At 41.4% G+C, this 17,672-nt stretch overlaps 1 protein-coding gene across 1 annotated transcript in view; it reads left to right on the forward strand.

Moving 5' to 3' along the window:
• Positions 1–14,022, forward strand: part of glra1 (glycine receptor, alpha 1) — a 61,707-nt gene extending 47,685 nt beyond the window's left edge. Inside the window, exon 7 of the mRNA XM_028589459.1 lies at positions 11,442–14,022. Within this exon, the coding sequence (XP_028445260.1) occupies positions 11,442–11,726 (285 nt within the window). The 3' untranslated portion in view covers positions 11,727–14,022. The remainder of the gene's footprint in view (positions 1–11,441) is intronic.
• Positions 14,023–17,672: the final 3,650 nt, after the last annotated feature.

Below are 17,672 nucleotides of genomic sequence, written 5' to 3' on the forward strand. Positions count from 1 at the left end.
CAACGTTCATTGTCAATGCCAGAGGTAATGTGTCCTGGAAATGGGAAGTAGTGGTGTGGGGGTCGTGGTGGTGGATGGGTGTGTAATACATTTGGTGTAAGCCGTCACGTTAAAGGCTTTCTGGGGATGTTTGCGTTTGTTTTCTTTTCTAAACATAACCATAACAGTATGCCTAACCTTAACCATGTGTTTTAGCTGCCAAACACTCATTTCCTTTTTGCATTACATTTAGTAATTTGGCAGACGCAAGCTGCGTTTAAAAAGAGGTACATTCCAAGCAACGGCAGATCAAGGAGAAGCCTCAACATTTAGCTCCATGTTCAAGTGCCGCAAGGCTGCAGGTGCTTTAGGTAATGTGTACATAGATAGCAGAGAGAGAGAGACAGACACAAAGAGAGAGAGAGAGAGAGAGAGCGAGAGAGATAATTAGGTGAGAAAGCTTCATTGCTTCGTCAGCGTTTTCAATCTAATTATCTTTTGTATAATTGTCAAATGACATTCGTTTCCGGTGAAAGAATACTCATATGAATTCAAAAGTCCAAAACAATGCCAGCAAAATGCACAAACATGAATAAAAGTTTGTCATAATGTAACAAACTGGCATAAACCGGTTATTCGCTACCCCGGTTACTGCTGGAGTGTGTTAAACCTGGGCACAAAAGGTGTGACTGCCAAACAGAAGCACTTATCCAGATGTTCATTGGTCTGTCAGCTACAGCCTGAAAAAGGCTTTAGTACTGGACAAATGCAGGATAATGAATGCAATCAATGCAATCAAGACATGGTCTGGTCCAAACTTATTTGCAAAACTATTAAATTTATGGAAAGTGCTTCAGAAATGTATTTTACTACAGCAATAACACCCTCATCGCCTGCACACTGCTATTACAATTACAACAGTGACACTTCTCGAGGGGATTATGTCTTATGTGTTGGATTACCAATACATGTGTGCTGTCTGAAAGGTTTTCCTCATCAAGGAAGGAAATTACAAACAAGCAAGAACCCTTAACAATCTGTCATGGCATTAGCAAGGACACACTGTAGTGTACGCCACAGCTAGTCATGTTTTATGGGAATTACCAGCATGGTTAGCACACGTCGTCAATTCCGTATGCTAATTGTGTTAGGATGGTAGGAAGGATTGGATTAGAGCAATATTTCCCCGGAGGGATTTGTTTACTGTGATTATGGCCACAGCAGCGATGAATAGCTCCGAGCTGCAGCTGAGTACAGTTTGAAGTCTCTATAATCTGAGGGAAGAATGTCCTCAAGGGTTTTATGGCTTTTATGCAACTGTTAAATGCACGTGTGATGCTTTTGAAGTGTTCTTTGAAGCAGTGAGAGCACATATAGTATATAAGAGTTGAAGGAAACTAGAAGGATGGCTAACTAGTTCTGTGATTTCTGGAAGCAATAGTCAAGTTTTTCGGGGAAGCTTCGGTGTCTAATCGATCTGATTCCTTGGCTGAAATGTGCTGCACTTTGGCTTGTATCTTCAGTGTTGGAGTTTAAGCTGTTGTTGCAGTGCAGGTAGCTGCAGCAGCAGTTGGGGCAGTCCCAGTTGTGCTGATTTCTGTGGTTTCCACTCTGATGCATTATTGATTAGTTAGTGACACTGATAGTCCGCAGAGAAGAAGTCAGAGAGAGAAACAGAGGGAGCAATCGGACTGAGGCTACCTGCTCCAGAAGTGTGTCTAATTAGAAAGACAGAGCGAGAGGGCATCAAATAAATGGATACCGCAGCCCTGTGAGAGGGACGAGAGGAGGAGCCAGGTCTTTCAAGCATCCAGGTGGAGTGACACCCCCCCCTGCTGGGGGAGCGAAACAACTGCAGAGTGATCAGATCAATAGCGCCACTCATCCTTGAAGGATAGGCCCGCCTGGCAGCAGCTCGCTTGTTTAACACAGACAAGCTCTCCAGACTGAAAAACAGAGAGCCCCTTTAGAAATCAAAGGGAAGTCGAACATTACTGCCTCTCGCCTCCATTTCAATCGCGACTGTCAGTGCGTCTTCAGGGCACCGAATGCAAATTAGTATTTTTGGATCAAGAAAGGCTTTCATTCAAATAAATTATTTGTGAGGAATTATCTGTTCTGGAGTGCAATCACTTCTGTCAGAAGCATCAAAAATAACTCGCCTACATGAGAAATCCCATCCAGTATCATAGTAACAAAGAAAAAAAAGAAGACCATTTAGCCTCGAGGTAGAAAGCTTCTAAAGCCTGACGACTGTCCCACTTCTCCTTCACCTCAACAACCACCTCGGCCTTCTGGGAAAAAAAAAGATATGTATATTTGAGAAGTGGCCTGAGGGATGTGACCTCCTCTTCCTGCGACTGTACACGCCATCCCGCTGTTTAAGAATTTCCGAGCCTTATTATAGGCACCCTGACTTTGTGATTGATCGACTATAATCAGCTCGTTAGCTGTGATTAGGAGTTTTTCGGCAGGGGGGGGACTCTACATGCTGGTTTGCTCTAAACGTCTTGCTCTCACAGGCTTGTTTGGCAGCTTTGACAACAAAGGCATATAAGAGAGCAATAAGGAGCGATCAGTGATCTCCCCAGGCCAAACTCAACCTCCTGATTGACAAGTGATGTCCTGATTAGAAGAACAGGGCCGTAATTAACAGAGTGGAAGCCCTCGTTGTTTTCATCCAGCATGTATTCTGATGACACTTATGTCCTGAATAGAACTCACTGGAGCCAAATTACCATATTATCTCGCAGTTCTTTTCGTTAATATCCATATTTATGTGGTTGCCTGTTGGCTGAGGAAATGCATTGACCTCTTGCCCTTATTATGTTCTTAAAAGCCACTGGATTAGTTCAAACATGAATTCTCACCAGGCTCTCCGTGTTTTTACAACACTCTAAAGAACTGACCTTTTTGCACTCAAGCACTTACTGATACTGTAACTTCAGTTCATTTCCACTTGATGTTGAATGAACATCCAGTGGAAATGCAGTGACAAACACATGCAGTGACAAACACTATCACTTTATAGAAAACAGAACTGTATTAAACTGTACAAAATGTACCCCCACCCCCGGCAGTGAGATGTCGCCGTTGGTAACGCTATATTTTATCAAAGATGCTAGCAAAGCACCATAGTACATAAAAAAAAAATGGTGACCCGGTCTACATCTCCACAGCCTGATATGTCTTCTTCCTCTGTGCCATGGAGCTCCATTATTGTCCAAAAACTATTAAAAACACATCAGTGAGCCACACTGTTGCTCTGGCTGACATGTTCCTTCATTATGAACACACACACTGTAGTTTATTTTAACTTTATCCCACACACACCGTCCTGCAGCCACAAATACTAGAGCACCAAATGTGGATTCATCCACGGCTGAAAATAGACCCACACAAATGCACTATTTCCTCCTGTTTGAGTAGTGTTTGATTAAATCTACAGTGACCAGCTGATTTAGGAAATTACTAAGCCTTTATTGAAAATTAAGCTAAATATTTGTGAGCTTTATGTCAATGAAAAGACCAAAATATTTTAACAACGTGGTTTTAGTCGTTTTATGGGATTTGTTGAAAGTAATAATATCACCAGGCTTATCCTTTCAATTGAATTTAAGATAATATTAATGTCAAGTTACAAACTATTTATAAAAGCTATGGTTATGGTAGTGTTTCTGTGGAGGGCTAGCATCAAAACTGGTTTCATTTTGCCCATCTGACATTAAAAGGCTAAATGTAACCCTTCATTAAGCTGAAGTCAACCCTAATTGACATTTAAACATCAGATTTAATGCATGAAGCAAAAGGTGTCGTGGCTTCCCTTGAATGTTATTCAGATCAAATGCTGAAACTAAAAGAGAATGTAAGTAGAGAGAGAGAGAGAGAGAGAGAGAGAGAAAGGAACGGTGCAGCAGATCATGTGGATAATCATTCCAGGTCAGCGGCCTGATGAGCGAGAGACATTAACACACCATGCATTAATGCAACCAGGGACTCCAGTACAAACAAATGGAGGAGAGAGAGAAAAGCAGGGATGGACGGCTGGATCACTGGATGGAGAATCGAAGACGACGTTGTATTCAAATTGCATAAGAAATGATGAACAAATAGACCCTGCCCGTACTTCCACAAAATTGCTCTGTTCATGTAATATTTCTGTAGAGTATATGCAGAATCTCTGCTGGGAGTCACTGGGACCCTGTGTGCACTGATAGCAATGTAGACCGCATGTTTTACTGCTATTTACTTTCGTTACAGAGACTGAACCTACATGAATGCACGAATAAACACAACGAAAGGTCTCGGCCTGCCATATTATCAGGACGCTTATTCCACTAGCCTCAACCGGACGCTACATTTACCAGAGAGTGTTTCACAACAATCTGTCTGAAAAGCTGATTACTTGTGTTTGCTGTCCATATTTGAAGATAAACAGGTTCTTCTACTGTAATGCACCTTTTCACTTTAATGAGGTTTTGGCTTCGATCTTGACATTCTCTTACACGCTTATGAAATGTTACAGCACTACCGAGCAAGGTGGATGATTCGTCTGACGTTTGAACGCGTTTTTCATACCACACTACGAACCACCTACTTTTTAATTGTGCGGTTACGGGGTTACGGTTGATTTGCTTCTCCCATCAGGCCAAATAGCCTCCTCTGTCCTCTTCACTGGATGACTAGGCACACGTGTGTCACAGATAAAATCAAATTTAGACTGGGTTGCAAAATCCAATCACAAGTGGTCACTTGGGATGGATATATATATATATATATATATATATATATATATATATATATATATATTTAGCCATATTCTCAGGTATATAGTCCATCCCAGCTGATATCAATCTTACCAGGCTTAGGGAGGAACGGAATACATGTAGCGGCATTACTTTGATTAGGTTACTTACTACATTCTTTAACAGGTCACAGGAACCCTCCCAACCCTGACTGTAACCCATCACAAATTAAAATAAAATGAACATTTACACATAATACTATGAGCAGCTCCAGCTAAAATATTAGTATGTTTTTTGAAATTTGAAAGCAGACCAATCTACTCAAACATTCCTCTCAGCTCCCCAGAATCCCCTCACCGCTGACAGATTGATACTGAAACCTCCTAAAAAGCCTCAAATGGCCCTAATCGAGGAGAGATGCAGAGGGGAGAACATGGAGGGGGGTGAAGGACGGCGTGAAATGAATCCACCAGAAAATGGATCAGCAAAGGCAAATTTATAATATGTTTCCTTCCCCACCGCTCGGCTGGAATTGCTTCTGGCGGGGAAATCATGAAGCAAAACACAAGCCGAGGAATTCCTCCTGCGGCCTCGTTCAGGAGAGACTGATGCCGCCGTTAGTTGGGGCTGACACCTCTCCGAATCATGTTTTATGTAAATGCGGGTCTCTAAAACAAGTATCCAAGGGTAATATTTGCAGAGGAGATGGCGGAGGATAGAAGGCCTGATGCAGTTTGCTTTCAGCTTCCTGCTAATCTGCTCGATTAATCACATCAGCAGAGGCAGAGATATAAATGCTTCAATCGGGAGAGGAAAGCATGATGGATGAGTGAGCTAAGGGGTCCTCTTGCTCTCTGTCTTCTCTCCCTTCCATCTCTTTTCCTCCCTCCATCACTCGGGTTCCTTTTTACAGACGATTTGTCTCAACTTCTCCACATTTTTTCGGTCCTTTTTTAAAAAAAACGTATTTCTCTCGCGTCACCTTTTTATTTAATGCTTCCTATCTCGTTTCCATTCTCTTCTTTTGTCTTTATCTCTGCCTCTTGCTTTCTCTTTTTTATCCGGATATTCAGCTTTGTCTTTCCCTTCTTTTCCCATCTCTCGACTTCCTGTCTTCTTCCATTTTTCCGTCCTGTCTCTCGCCCAATTTCCTTTTGCTCCTCTTTTCTTGATATTGTTCACTCCTCTTTTCCCTCAATCATTCCAGGGTCTTTATCAAAACAGCCTGTTCTCACGAACCGTTCGTTCGAAAAGCTCCGAAAAGTTAAGCACTGTAATTCGTAAGAATTCCACGTTTTTTTTTTTTTTTTTTTTTGCTGTATTCACTACATTGACGGCCTCCGTATGAGAACGCGGCTGGCTGCGAAAGGAGGAGGTCGGGGAGGATTGGTGGGCGTTAAGATACGGGACTTTCAAGCCAGAGAGCGGAGGGAAAACTAAAGCCTTTAACCCAGGAAATGTGTGTTTCTTAGGAGTGCTTTAATCCAAACTACGATCTTTTTCCTAATCTTAACTGGTCGTTGTGGTGCCTAATATTAACTTTCGCCGCGACAAAGCGCTCATATTTTGTGAACTAAATGGAACCGTAATGTCCGCCGAAACGACCGGCAGCTCTCGATGCTTTGTACCCAGCTAAAAGCCACCATTTTCGGGTAACTGAACCAACAACTACCGCTGATACAACAGAGGTCCGTAGCCGGCGTCACGTGACCACCCGCCGTCACGTGACCAGCATGCAGTCTCCTAATTTCGTAGGACATCACACGCTTTGGTGTGCATACATTTTTCGTACAATATCACATCGAATGAGGATGCGTTGATCAAAAAGGCCTTTTTACATAAAGCATCATGAATAAACCGCACCGAAATGCAAAAAAAAAAGAATGCTGCTGTAATTGTTGCAGTACTAATATTTAGCTGGTGGAAATTTAAGACAATTCCTTCAGTTATTTTCACACGACAAAAGGGACAAGATAATGCTGAGCCAGTGTGAATTTATCCTGGAAGTACAAGCCCTGCATTTGTGAAGAGCTACTCAGCCGTGCCCATTATGGCATGAAGATGAATTATGTGTCAGTGACAGGGCAGAGACCCCCCCCCGACCCAGGAGGCCAGGGCTGTCGCCCCGATGTCATGAGCAGCTCCACCAAGACCAGATCACCTTCAACACACGTGAAACATCTGTAAGATGTTCAGTTCATTCGTTTTCATGTTCATGTCGTAGCTTCAGTAAGATGTCACTGAAGCGACTTTTGGGTGTGTAGCTTAATTACGTCTTTCCACAGTCCTACACTTCAACAGTTTTACTACAAACACACGTACTTTTAAATTGACAAAAAAGTGTGATATTCATGTTTCAACTTAAACAGCATCATAAACGTCTCTCACCGTAAACTGCCGTACGTATTTTGTTCGAAATAAGGTCCCATGGTGGTCCACCGGAAAGGGAGGGACTTCATCTCTCTGTTGTTGTGACGTTGTCATGTAGATGTTGCCACCTGAATCTTATCACCACTGAAAACAGAAGGAATCTGTGTGTGTGTGTTGTGTTTGTGTTGTGTGTGTGCAGTGTGTCTTTCATATTCAATGACCTGCGAGTTAATCACTGTTGAAAATCGCGCTCCGTGCAAAAAGGGCCGTGAGGTTTGTAAATGTAGAGGGAGGGCGGGAGGAGAATGATGGAGAGAGGACGGAGGAAAGAAGAAGAAGAAGGCCATAAATTGCCTCCCTTGTCTCACCCAAAGGGCAAAAGCTCCATTCCCCCAACTGCTTATCTCCTATGGCCTTCCCTCCACCCACCCACCCACCCATCCATCCATCCACCCACCCATCCTCCATCCTCCATCCATCCATCTATGAACTGCACTAGCCCAGTCCTTGATGCTTTAATAGTGTTTCTAATTAGGCATGAATGTAATGAATCACCCAGGCCATCCAATGGAGAAGATTTAGTTTCAGTCGGGGGGGGGGCTTCTGACTGAAACAGTGTCTCAGTAGAGCTGCAAAATATGAATCGATTAGTTGTCAACTATTAAGTAAATCGCCAACTATTTTGATAATCAATTAATCAGTTTGAGTCATTTTCTTATAAAAAAATTTAAAATACTCTAATTCCAGTTCCAAATGTGAATATGTTCTAGTTTCTTCTCCACTCTGTGACAGTAAACTGAATATCTTTGAGTTGTGGACAAAACGAGACAATTGAGGACGTCAGCTTGGACACTGATTGACATTTTTCACCATTTTGTGACATTTCAAGTACACAACTAATCGATTAATCGAGAAAAGAACGGACGGATTAATCGACGATGACCATAATCGTTAGTTGCAGCCCCATCTGTCAGGCTGCAGGGCTTCCTCCTTCCTCCCTTCTCGTTCTCCTCTCTCTCTCTTTCCCTCATCACGTCTTCTCCTCCCTCCATCGCCCTCCTTCATTGCGCCTCCTCCTCACGTCCCTCCGCCCTCCACATTAATCACATGGCAGGGAGAATAAAGCAGAGCATCTGTAATAGTTTAGCAGCGTCACCGAAGGACGGCCAGAGGTCGGCTAGCATCGTGGCTAATGGGTAAGACACCCGCCGTGCGTGCGTGCGTGCGTGCGTGCGTGCGTGCGTGCGTGCGTGCGTGCGTGTGTGTGTGCGTGTGTATTAACAGTAATAGATGGCTTGGTGTGGATGCAAGGACAGAACAGGGACATGGCTGTTAGGCGCTAAAAATGGATCGCTACCTGGTGGTCTGAAACATACACATATCCATAGATACATACACTGACATGCATACACACACACACACACACACACACACACACACTTATGAATGCTGCACATACAGCACACACACATTTCCCCTCTGTACTTGCTTTTACCTCATTAAATCGGATTTTTTCTGCCTTATTCAACCTTATTTTTGTTTATTGACTATTTATTTTGCCCATCGTTCCCACTGCTGGAAACTAGAGGCTGTTGTAACAAGAGTCGAGCCACCTTTTTTTAACTGGTTGGTTGACTTGGTGTTGCTGCAGAGGTTTTGCGTCGGGCGTTAACTTCCCTAGCTGCCAACAGTTCCTCCTGCTTCAGGCTGCGTTCATGCTTGTTTTGTTATCACAAAATGCCCCTTTTTTGTTACCCAGAATGCACTGGAAAGATTCCCTGCTGATAGGGTTTCCTGCAGTGGCCCCCAGGGAACACAAGTCGCATTCATTCATCCAACCAAAGATGACTCCTTATCATTGGAGGGCTTTCTATCTGCTAATTTTTAATTTCATGGCTGTTGTGTTAACTTTGTAGGGCATTTTGAAACGCCTGTTATTTTCCTAGTTTTGTTTCCACGCACGCACGCACATACACACACACCTTCAGTGTCTCTTAGCACATCGCAGTGTTTACGTTGGTCTCTGAACCAGATAAGGAAGTCATTGTGTCTCCTGTAATGAAAAGGCAGGGTGACGGAGCAGATAGGATTTTCAATATCTCACCGCGCTCGGGTGGAAACGGCACGCGCGCGCCATAACCTTGACTACAGCGCTTGTCAATCAATTCAATCTATTCACAACCGCCCCGACTCACCCCTCTCGATCTTCCATGACGGGCGAGATAAACACGCTCGGCGTTCAGCTGCATCTCGTATTGATGACTTTTACACAGGCGAGATACGAGCTGTGTGATCAATGTTCAGCTCATGATTTATGAATCCACCGTTTGGAGCCCTTTCTGTGTGGGGGTTACAAGTTGTCCTCTTGTCTGCACACTGCTCCTGGTGCTCCACATTGCAAATACGAGTTTAGTTAGGTTAGGTTGAGACTCGAAATTGCCTGTAGGCTAGGTGAAACCACAATGGTTGCCTGTAACAGGAAAAGCAGGTTTAGATAAAGGATGGATGGAATATCAATAATATCGATATGTTTTAACAGCTGTTTACTACTGTCCCTGTATGGATGGGATATGATTTCTATCTTTGTTGTCTGTCTTGCTCAGGTTAAACTCTTTGTAAAACATGAACAAACACAAATAACTTTCTTTTATTATCCATGCTGACAGTCAGTTATAACGGAAAAAGAAAAAGAAATAAACTACTTTAACGTAAATTTTCTTTAGGGCTTTATTATGTGGTATCGGATCAGTGCATAAACTCCAGTACTTACCGATACCAGCATTTTAGGCAGTATCGGAGCTGATACCGATTCTGGTATCGGTATCGGAACATCTCTACAATACACCTATATTTTTCTGATTTCAACCCATTTCCATTCCTCCTCTGAATCGTAGAAGGGATGACTAACCATGAAGAAGGCAAATAAGCTCAATGCTCTTCCATGACGTGTGGACAAACCCCAATCAATCAGCTACAACTGACCATTGGAAAACTGTGCTCTCTGTTGGGACAGCAGCGCCATGCTGTACATGGAAACGTTGAACAAACGTTGAACTGCTGTGACACACAGCAAATGTCCCATCATGAAGCAGCTTTTTTGTTTCTGAACAGAAATGAACATAGGACATACATACTTTGACATTAAATACTACTTATTTATATCCTTTTCTAATGAAATTAACAAGGGATCCACATTTTTGTCACTATATTGTTTAATCACTGATGTGTTCCATGTGTCTTCTCCAGAATTCAAATTGCGGTATGCTTGTAATTAGAAAATGTGGTTACACTTTACTTAAAGGTATCTACATAAGAGTGACACATGACACTGTCATGAACGTGTCATAAACATTATAAACAAGTCATAAACGTTTATGACATAGTGCTTCTGTCATTAAGTGTCATTTGGTTTTTGTCATGTTAAGTTATGATTTAGGGTTAGGGTTCATGTGTCATGACCGTGTCATGTCACTCTTATGTAGATACCTTTAAGTAAAGTGTTACCAAAAATTCTTGTGATGCAACAGGAAGGCTGAGTTAAAAGACAAAACACTGGTGTTTTAAGTCTTTCAGCGGTCGATCCACATCAGTGTATTGTATTGATGATGTATTGTTACACCCCTAGTTTTATGGTAAATCAGGAAGCAGTGACAGAAATATTAGAGACTGGAAAACAGGGAACGTAACCACAGCCATTTAACCTAAGATATCTAGTTTAGTTCAGACACAAACATGCTTTCTGAAACGTTTTGCTTTCTCACTTTTCATCCTCACCTCGTGTCATCTGGAATATTTTCATGTCGGAATTAAATGAACTGAAATTGAACTGACACACACACAACTCCAACGGATGCATGTACTCACCTCTAACACCCCTCACACACACACACACACACACACACACACACACACACACACACACACACACACACACACACACACAGACACACACGTTTGTTTCAATATCTTTGTGGGGACTGTCTTTGACATAATGCATTCCCTAGCCCCTTACCTTAACCATCACAACTAAATGCCTAACCTTAACCCTTACCCTCACCCTAACCATAACCTAATTCTAACCCTAATCCTAAAACCAAGTCTTAACCCTCAAACAGCCCTTTAAACTTGTGGGGTCCAGCATTTTGGGCCCCACAAGGCTGTGCAGACTCCACAAGTATACTGTATTCCCCAGTTTTTGGACCCCACGAATATAGTAAAACAAGCCCACCCACACACATACACACACACACACACACACACACACACACACACACACACACACACACACCTCCAACAGTAACGTCTTTCTCTGGTTCCTAACAGCCTGAGTCTTGGCCTGTGTTGCAGGAGGATGAGACAGGCGAGGGGCGCTTCAGCTTCCCCGGCTACGGCATGGGCCCCGCCTGCCTGCAGGCCAAAGACGGCATGGCCATCAAGGGCAACAACAACAACGCGCCGGCCTCGGCCGCGCCCGAGAAGACCATCGAGGAGATGAAGAAGCTGTTCATCGGCCGGGCCAAACGCATCGACACGGTGTCCCGCGTGGCCTTCCCGCTCGTCTTCCTCATTTTTAACATTTTCTACTGGATCATTTACAAGATCATCCGCAGCGAGGACATCCACAAGCAGTAGTGGAGAGGCGGAGGAGGAAGAGGAGGGCGAGAACAGTGCGAAGAGGAGAATGCAGAGAAACAAAAACGAGTGTAGGAAACAGCGAGAGATGACTTCAATCGAAGATTATTATTGCCCCTTTTTTTCACGCCAACCACGCCTCCTTTCCTTGTCTTCTTCCTTCATCCTCTTCCTCGTTTGGTCGAGGAGAAGTTGCTTTTTGTGGCAGTCGCCTTCCTCAACCCCACCTGACACCTACTAGATATTATTTGAGACGTTTCTTGCTTTTTTTTCCCCTTATTCTCCTCTCCTGCCCCAAAATCCCAACTCATTCCGGCTCTTTACACCTCCTGAATAATCCGGACCAGTGCAATAGCAATGCAGTAAAATGCATGATATATGAATGTGGCAATATATTACTGAAAAGATGAACATTTTTAAATTAAACACAGACTTTTGTGAGGCACACCCGACAAACTGTGTGGGTGTGGACGGGCTGGAAAGAAGGAAGACGAGAGAGTCTTGTAAAGAGTCTTGTATTTGATTTTAGGGTTTTCTTTTTTGTGTGAAGACAGATATATAGTTCTATATGAAAAAAAAAAGAGATGTTGGGACAGGGGTGGGGGGACGTGCCAGACGCATACAACAGTGTAATATACTCATTTATCTGTCATAAATGGGAGAAAAAAAAAAAAAACTTTATTTGCTAAGACAGGCATCTGGAAATGAGGGGGGTTTTCAACCCCAAAAAAAGGAAAGGAAGGCGGATCGGTGCTTCCATTTCTAAAGCGATGCGAGGATCACGCATTCTATATATCTCGATTTGCTTCAAACGTGTATTGCAAGCACTCCTCAGCGCTTTTCCTCCCCGCCCCCCGCCGCCAACACCACGAAACCTTGAACTGCAGAGACACTTGAGGTTCGCTGCTTCCGCTGTCAATCATACGACTGGACGAAAAGAGAGAGGAAAAAAAAATCATAATTTCAAGAAACACTGTACGAGCAGTGCTGTAGATTTTGAGACAAAATATCTCATTTATCTGTGGTCAACGTGTTCCTCTACCTGTCCTTCATTTATTTTTTCATATTGCATCAGTTGTTCTTTTTGGTTTGTATCTTTGATTTATGTGCCAAGTGAACACGTCGCTTGTGGCTGCTCCTCGCGGACTTCTTCAGTTTATTTTATTTTTGGGGGGGGGGTTTAAATCCCTGAGACATTAGTTTGTTTTCATCGACTGGAGCGAATCGATCCCGGACAGAGTCAAATGAAGATCCTCGTTTGCGTTCCTCGTTGTGTTCGTCGGGACTGAGCCACAGATATGTTTACATCTTATTAGTGCTTCCTTGCTTTGACCCGCCTTAATGTGACACCCCACCCTTTCCCCAGCTGAGAGGACATATGTAGTAAATTAAACAGATTATAGCACCTGTTATACCTTAATTAACTGTATTTCAATCTCTCATTCACACGCAACAACTGTAGCTGCAAACGCCATCTTTTATGAAAAGCTGCATCATCATGCACATGGAGTAGAAAAAAACTGATTTATTTTTTGCCATAGCCATGTTGGACAGGATTTGATCATTCTGCAGGTCATTTGGTTTGATTGACAATTTATCAGATGACATTTCTCTATTTTACTTTGCGCCAGGCTTCTCTATGCAATGATCAGTATATGCAATTATAGTTTTTATTTCCTTCCTTTCAGCAACTCCCATCTCCAAAACGCAACCTTTCTGTGAGTTGTCATCTGGCTCATTCATCCCACTGTTATATAGTCGGTCAATATTATTGGTAAATGTGCAAGCAATAGAGAAGCCAAAAGGGATCAAACACAGTGATGAAGTGGCAGCCTGTCTGGGGACTTTGACCCAAAAATTGCCCAAAAATTGCTACGCACTTATTTCTTTCATAAACACCAGAAAATTACAGAGAGGTTTTAATGCAAGCGGGGGTGAAACAGACATTTTCCAAGTTTGTAGCAGAGCACGACAAAACGTAAAATGAACAATGCATACTTAGTTTTGTACTGAGTTTAAGATGTATTCTTTTTTCAGTGTCTGTCCTCAGTTTGTTCATTTAAAAAGTGTGTTCAGCTAGGCTATTGGCCTCCTGGCTCCTAAACACACACCAGATTGGTATTGATCTTCTCATCTAACTTTCCGATAGAAAATGAATAATTAAATTTTCCAAAATGATGAACTATTCCTTCACCAAACGGTGTTCAATGAGCCACTTCACTGCAACCGTTTGCTCTTGTCTGCAAAGAATAGGGTTGGGCATTGTTGGATTTCAACAATTCTGATTCCAATTCCGATTCTTCCTTTCGATACCGGCTCTCGATTCCGATTCTTTGAAGGGTGGAGTTGAAACGAGTCACATGCTTATTTCACAGATAAAAGGAACATTTTATTTTGATTCAATGGTGATTTACAGTTTTTACCAGGCTTTTTTTTACCGTGGCTGCTTCCCAACAAGCGCCTTTGCCTTCTGCTGCTGTTGTGGGGCAATTGTTCAAGATTTATTGCAGGATGCGATATCATATACGGTTTGTCTTTTTAATATGATTGCCAGATGCAGTATTGGGGTTTGCCAGATTAACTTCAGATATATAGATTAAATTATAATATATATAAGACTATTTTGGTACGAAACATGCATTTTCCCCTCTACATTCTAGTATTTACTCTTTTTTAAAGAAAGCTGGTTATTTTTATTTGATAAGTCACCGAGCTACCCATTAATCCCTATCCCCTTTATACCTAAATATGTTTTACAAGTTTAAAAAAATTACACACTGAGACTTTTTGGATCTGGTAGTACAGATTAGTCTTGTTTAAATGAGAAGAGATTATTCTTACAGTGCGTCAACATGTGCGTATAGGAGATCATAAATGTAATACAAATTTTTATGAATTTATGAAACGAGTTACTTTCAGAGTGTGCAAGACTGATCCGAAGGGCTATGCCACGCACATACATCCTTCTGTTCCCATTCGTGTTTGAACTTTAAAGTAAGGAGAAGTGCCACAGAATACGCTTCATCGCAAAAACTATGCATATATTTCTGTAATTCATTCCCACATACAGTGATACAGTTAAACTTTTTAAGGCCATGATCACCTAGGATGCTTTATTTTTTTCAGGATTTGGTTACAGCAGATACATGTGAGTATGCAGCTAGCATTTAGGACGCGAACCATCAGAGACAAAGAACAAAATAGCAAAGCCTGGAGGGACATAAGATGTGTTTTCAGCTTTATGGTGAGCAGTATTTGCTTTTACAGCATCTGCCTTTTTAGTGATGTACTCATTTTCTTTCTCACAAGCTCACAGAGGAATCTCTAACTTCTCGTGGTGCGTTTATTTTATCATTCTGAGACTGTAGGTTAGCCGGCTGAAACGAATTAGGTAGCTGCGTACGGACTCGCCCGAAAGCATCTCTAGATGGCTTTGTTTCGGATTTAGCTTTATGGAGTCCAAACAAACACCAAAATAATTTTGTGCGTAACTTCCAAATGTCAACAATGCTTAAAGAGAAAATGTAGCAAAACATACAGCATATTGGCACAGTATTAGCTAGCAGCTAAACAGAAAATCTAGCAAACATGCTTGTTTAGCTAGCTTCATATGTAATTTTTGTGCAACTTTCCGATAGTGTTTCTTTGTTGGGCCACATGACAACCTTCTTTTGTGGTCTTTCTTTCATGCTAGCACCACAGGTAAAGCGATGTCAAAAAGTCTTTTGTTTTTCCAAAAAATGCTGAAAACGGTCTTGCTAGCAAAGTTGACGCTTGCGTATGTAGAAGCAATGTAGCAAAAAACATGAGAAGAGCAGGCACGTCACTTACCTAATTAAAAAGCTTATTTTTGCTATACTTTGTTAAAGAAAAACAATTTTATTTGCTAGATGTAGCGCAGAATGTGTTCGTCATTCTGATTTCTTCATACGTGAACCTACGACGCCCACAAAGTGCTTTTTTAGTAGAGGTCTTTAGTAGAGAGATATCTTGTGCATTCACGTGATATATTTAAATATATATTGGGATTTTAGGGGCTCTGTAAAAACCAACAAAAGTAAAAAAAATATATAAAATAAAATAAAAACTGCAAAAACATTTTTAGCAAGAGTTTTGGTTATGCTAAGGAGTTCGGGATAGCCCCTTACAATATCATTGCAAACGCCCAAATAAATGGTTGCTGAACAACAAGTTAAAAGAGTTTGTTGATTTTGGACTTGCAAATACAAACCGGTGCCATCTCAAGTCCCTTCAGGGCTGCAGAGTGACATTTTAATAATTAATAATTGAAAACGCCTTTGTTTGTAGCCTCCTCTCTGATCACGGCCTAACCCCGACTGGGAAACGTCCACAGGCTCAGTCTAACTAGGATGATTCCTTTTTCCTTCCGTGCCATAGACACTGCATCTGGAATAAAGTCAGAAGCACTTCTGTCCATCAGCCACTTTGCCAACAGCAGTCGTCCATTTTTCTAAAGCTTACGTACATATCTTCTCGTGCCATATGGGGGTTGAATATGCAACTAAAAAAACGAGGACCTATAAGCATATCGTGCATTCATTCAACTACCATTTTTACATGATTCATACCCTTTCCTCAGATGTGGTGTTGTGTGTACCATAGTCATTTTAAAGCTTTGTCATAGGCCTCACGTCATTGTATTAATCATTGTTATACTGTATGGGTTGGGGGAGGGAGGGGTTCATAACATGAGATAGATACTGGGTTCATATGGCATTACGTTGCGATGTGATGCATACAGACTGATAACAAAGATTTGTTTTTCGGAGGTTTATAAATCCTTAGGTTCTGAACTGGATTTTAAAGTAGCATGGTTTGATTTGTCAATGATTAAAGATTCTATAGGTTTTTGGGGGTTTTGTTTCAATTCTCTTGTATTTTATTGTATGTATTGTATAATCCAATGCCCTGAGGGATAAGGGAAAATACAGTGACTCCTGAACTGCTGTGAACTAAAGGAAACATTATTATGATTATATTTATTTATTTATTTATTTTCTTTGCACAAGTTGGAATGGCCTTAATTTTGCTTTACTTGCTTCTATTGTGTATTGGCACAAAGTGCACCCGTTTGATTTGCAAAAATTACGATGCTCATTATGATGCTTATAATCCGAGAGCGCACATCAAAGCAGGATGAAAAAAATAAATAAACTAAGAAAAGTTCAGCAAATCTTTCTTTTATTTTTCATTAATCTGAGAAACAATATTTTGCATGAATATAAATACAATGGCAGATATTTTGGCTTGTACAAAAAAATTGTGAAGCAATTTGAAGAGAAAAAAGAATGTACCGTTTCTGCTGTATCTGTATATATCTAAATATTTATTGAAATATGTCATACTACTAATTCTATTAACGATTAAAGGTTTTCTGAACAAAAATCTCTTTACCTGTTTTTGAACATTGTCAAGGTTGTTGGAGTTGGATCTTCTGCTTTCTGTTACTCGACTCAAGGATCTGTGTAATCATTAAAGAAAAAGTATTAAAAATTGCAAATAAATGTTTGCTGCAAGGTGTCTTTATTGTCTGTCATTCCTGTGACGGATAGACATGTATCTCAGTAGCTGTGCAATCTTGATTTGTTCATCTTTTAAATTTTTTTTAATTATATTTTTCTCTGAGAAAATCTTGGAAACGGACCTACACGCACACCGTCTTACATCTTGTCTGAATTATTTTCTGGTACTCTGGCATCGGTAGAAAGTCTTTGTCCTGCCTTCACTTTGAGCAGAAATACAGCCTTCACCAGTGTAAAGAAAGGGAGCACATTATTCCTGTCCTATTATCAACTCCCTGGTAGAATGTTCTTTTTTTCTTTTGAGTCGTTTTAAAGCACAAAAAAAGTCTCTAGTCGCTAGAAGTTAATTTCAAGAAAATGAAATGGGGTAATTATTGATATTTGGCCATGTACCATGAGGTTA

The sequence above is a fragment of the Perca flavescens genome, chromosome 10, assembly GCF_004354835.1.
Source record: "Perca flavescens isolate YP-PL-M2 chromosome 10, PFLA_1.0, whole genome shotgun sequence".
NCBI classification, from domain to species: Eukaryota; Metazoa; Chordata; class Actinopteri; order Perciformes; family Percidae; genus Perca; species Perca flavescens.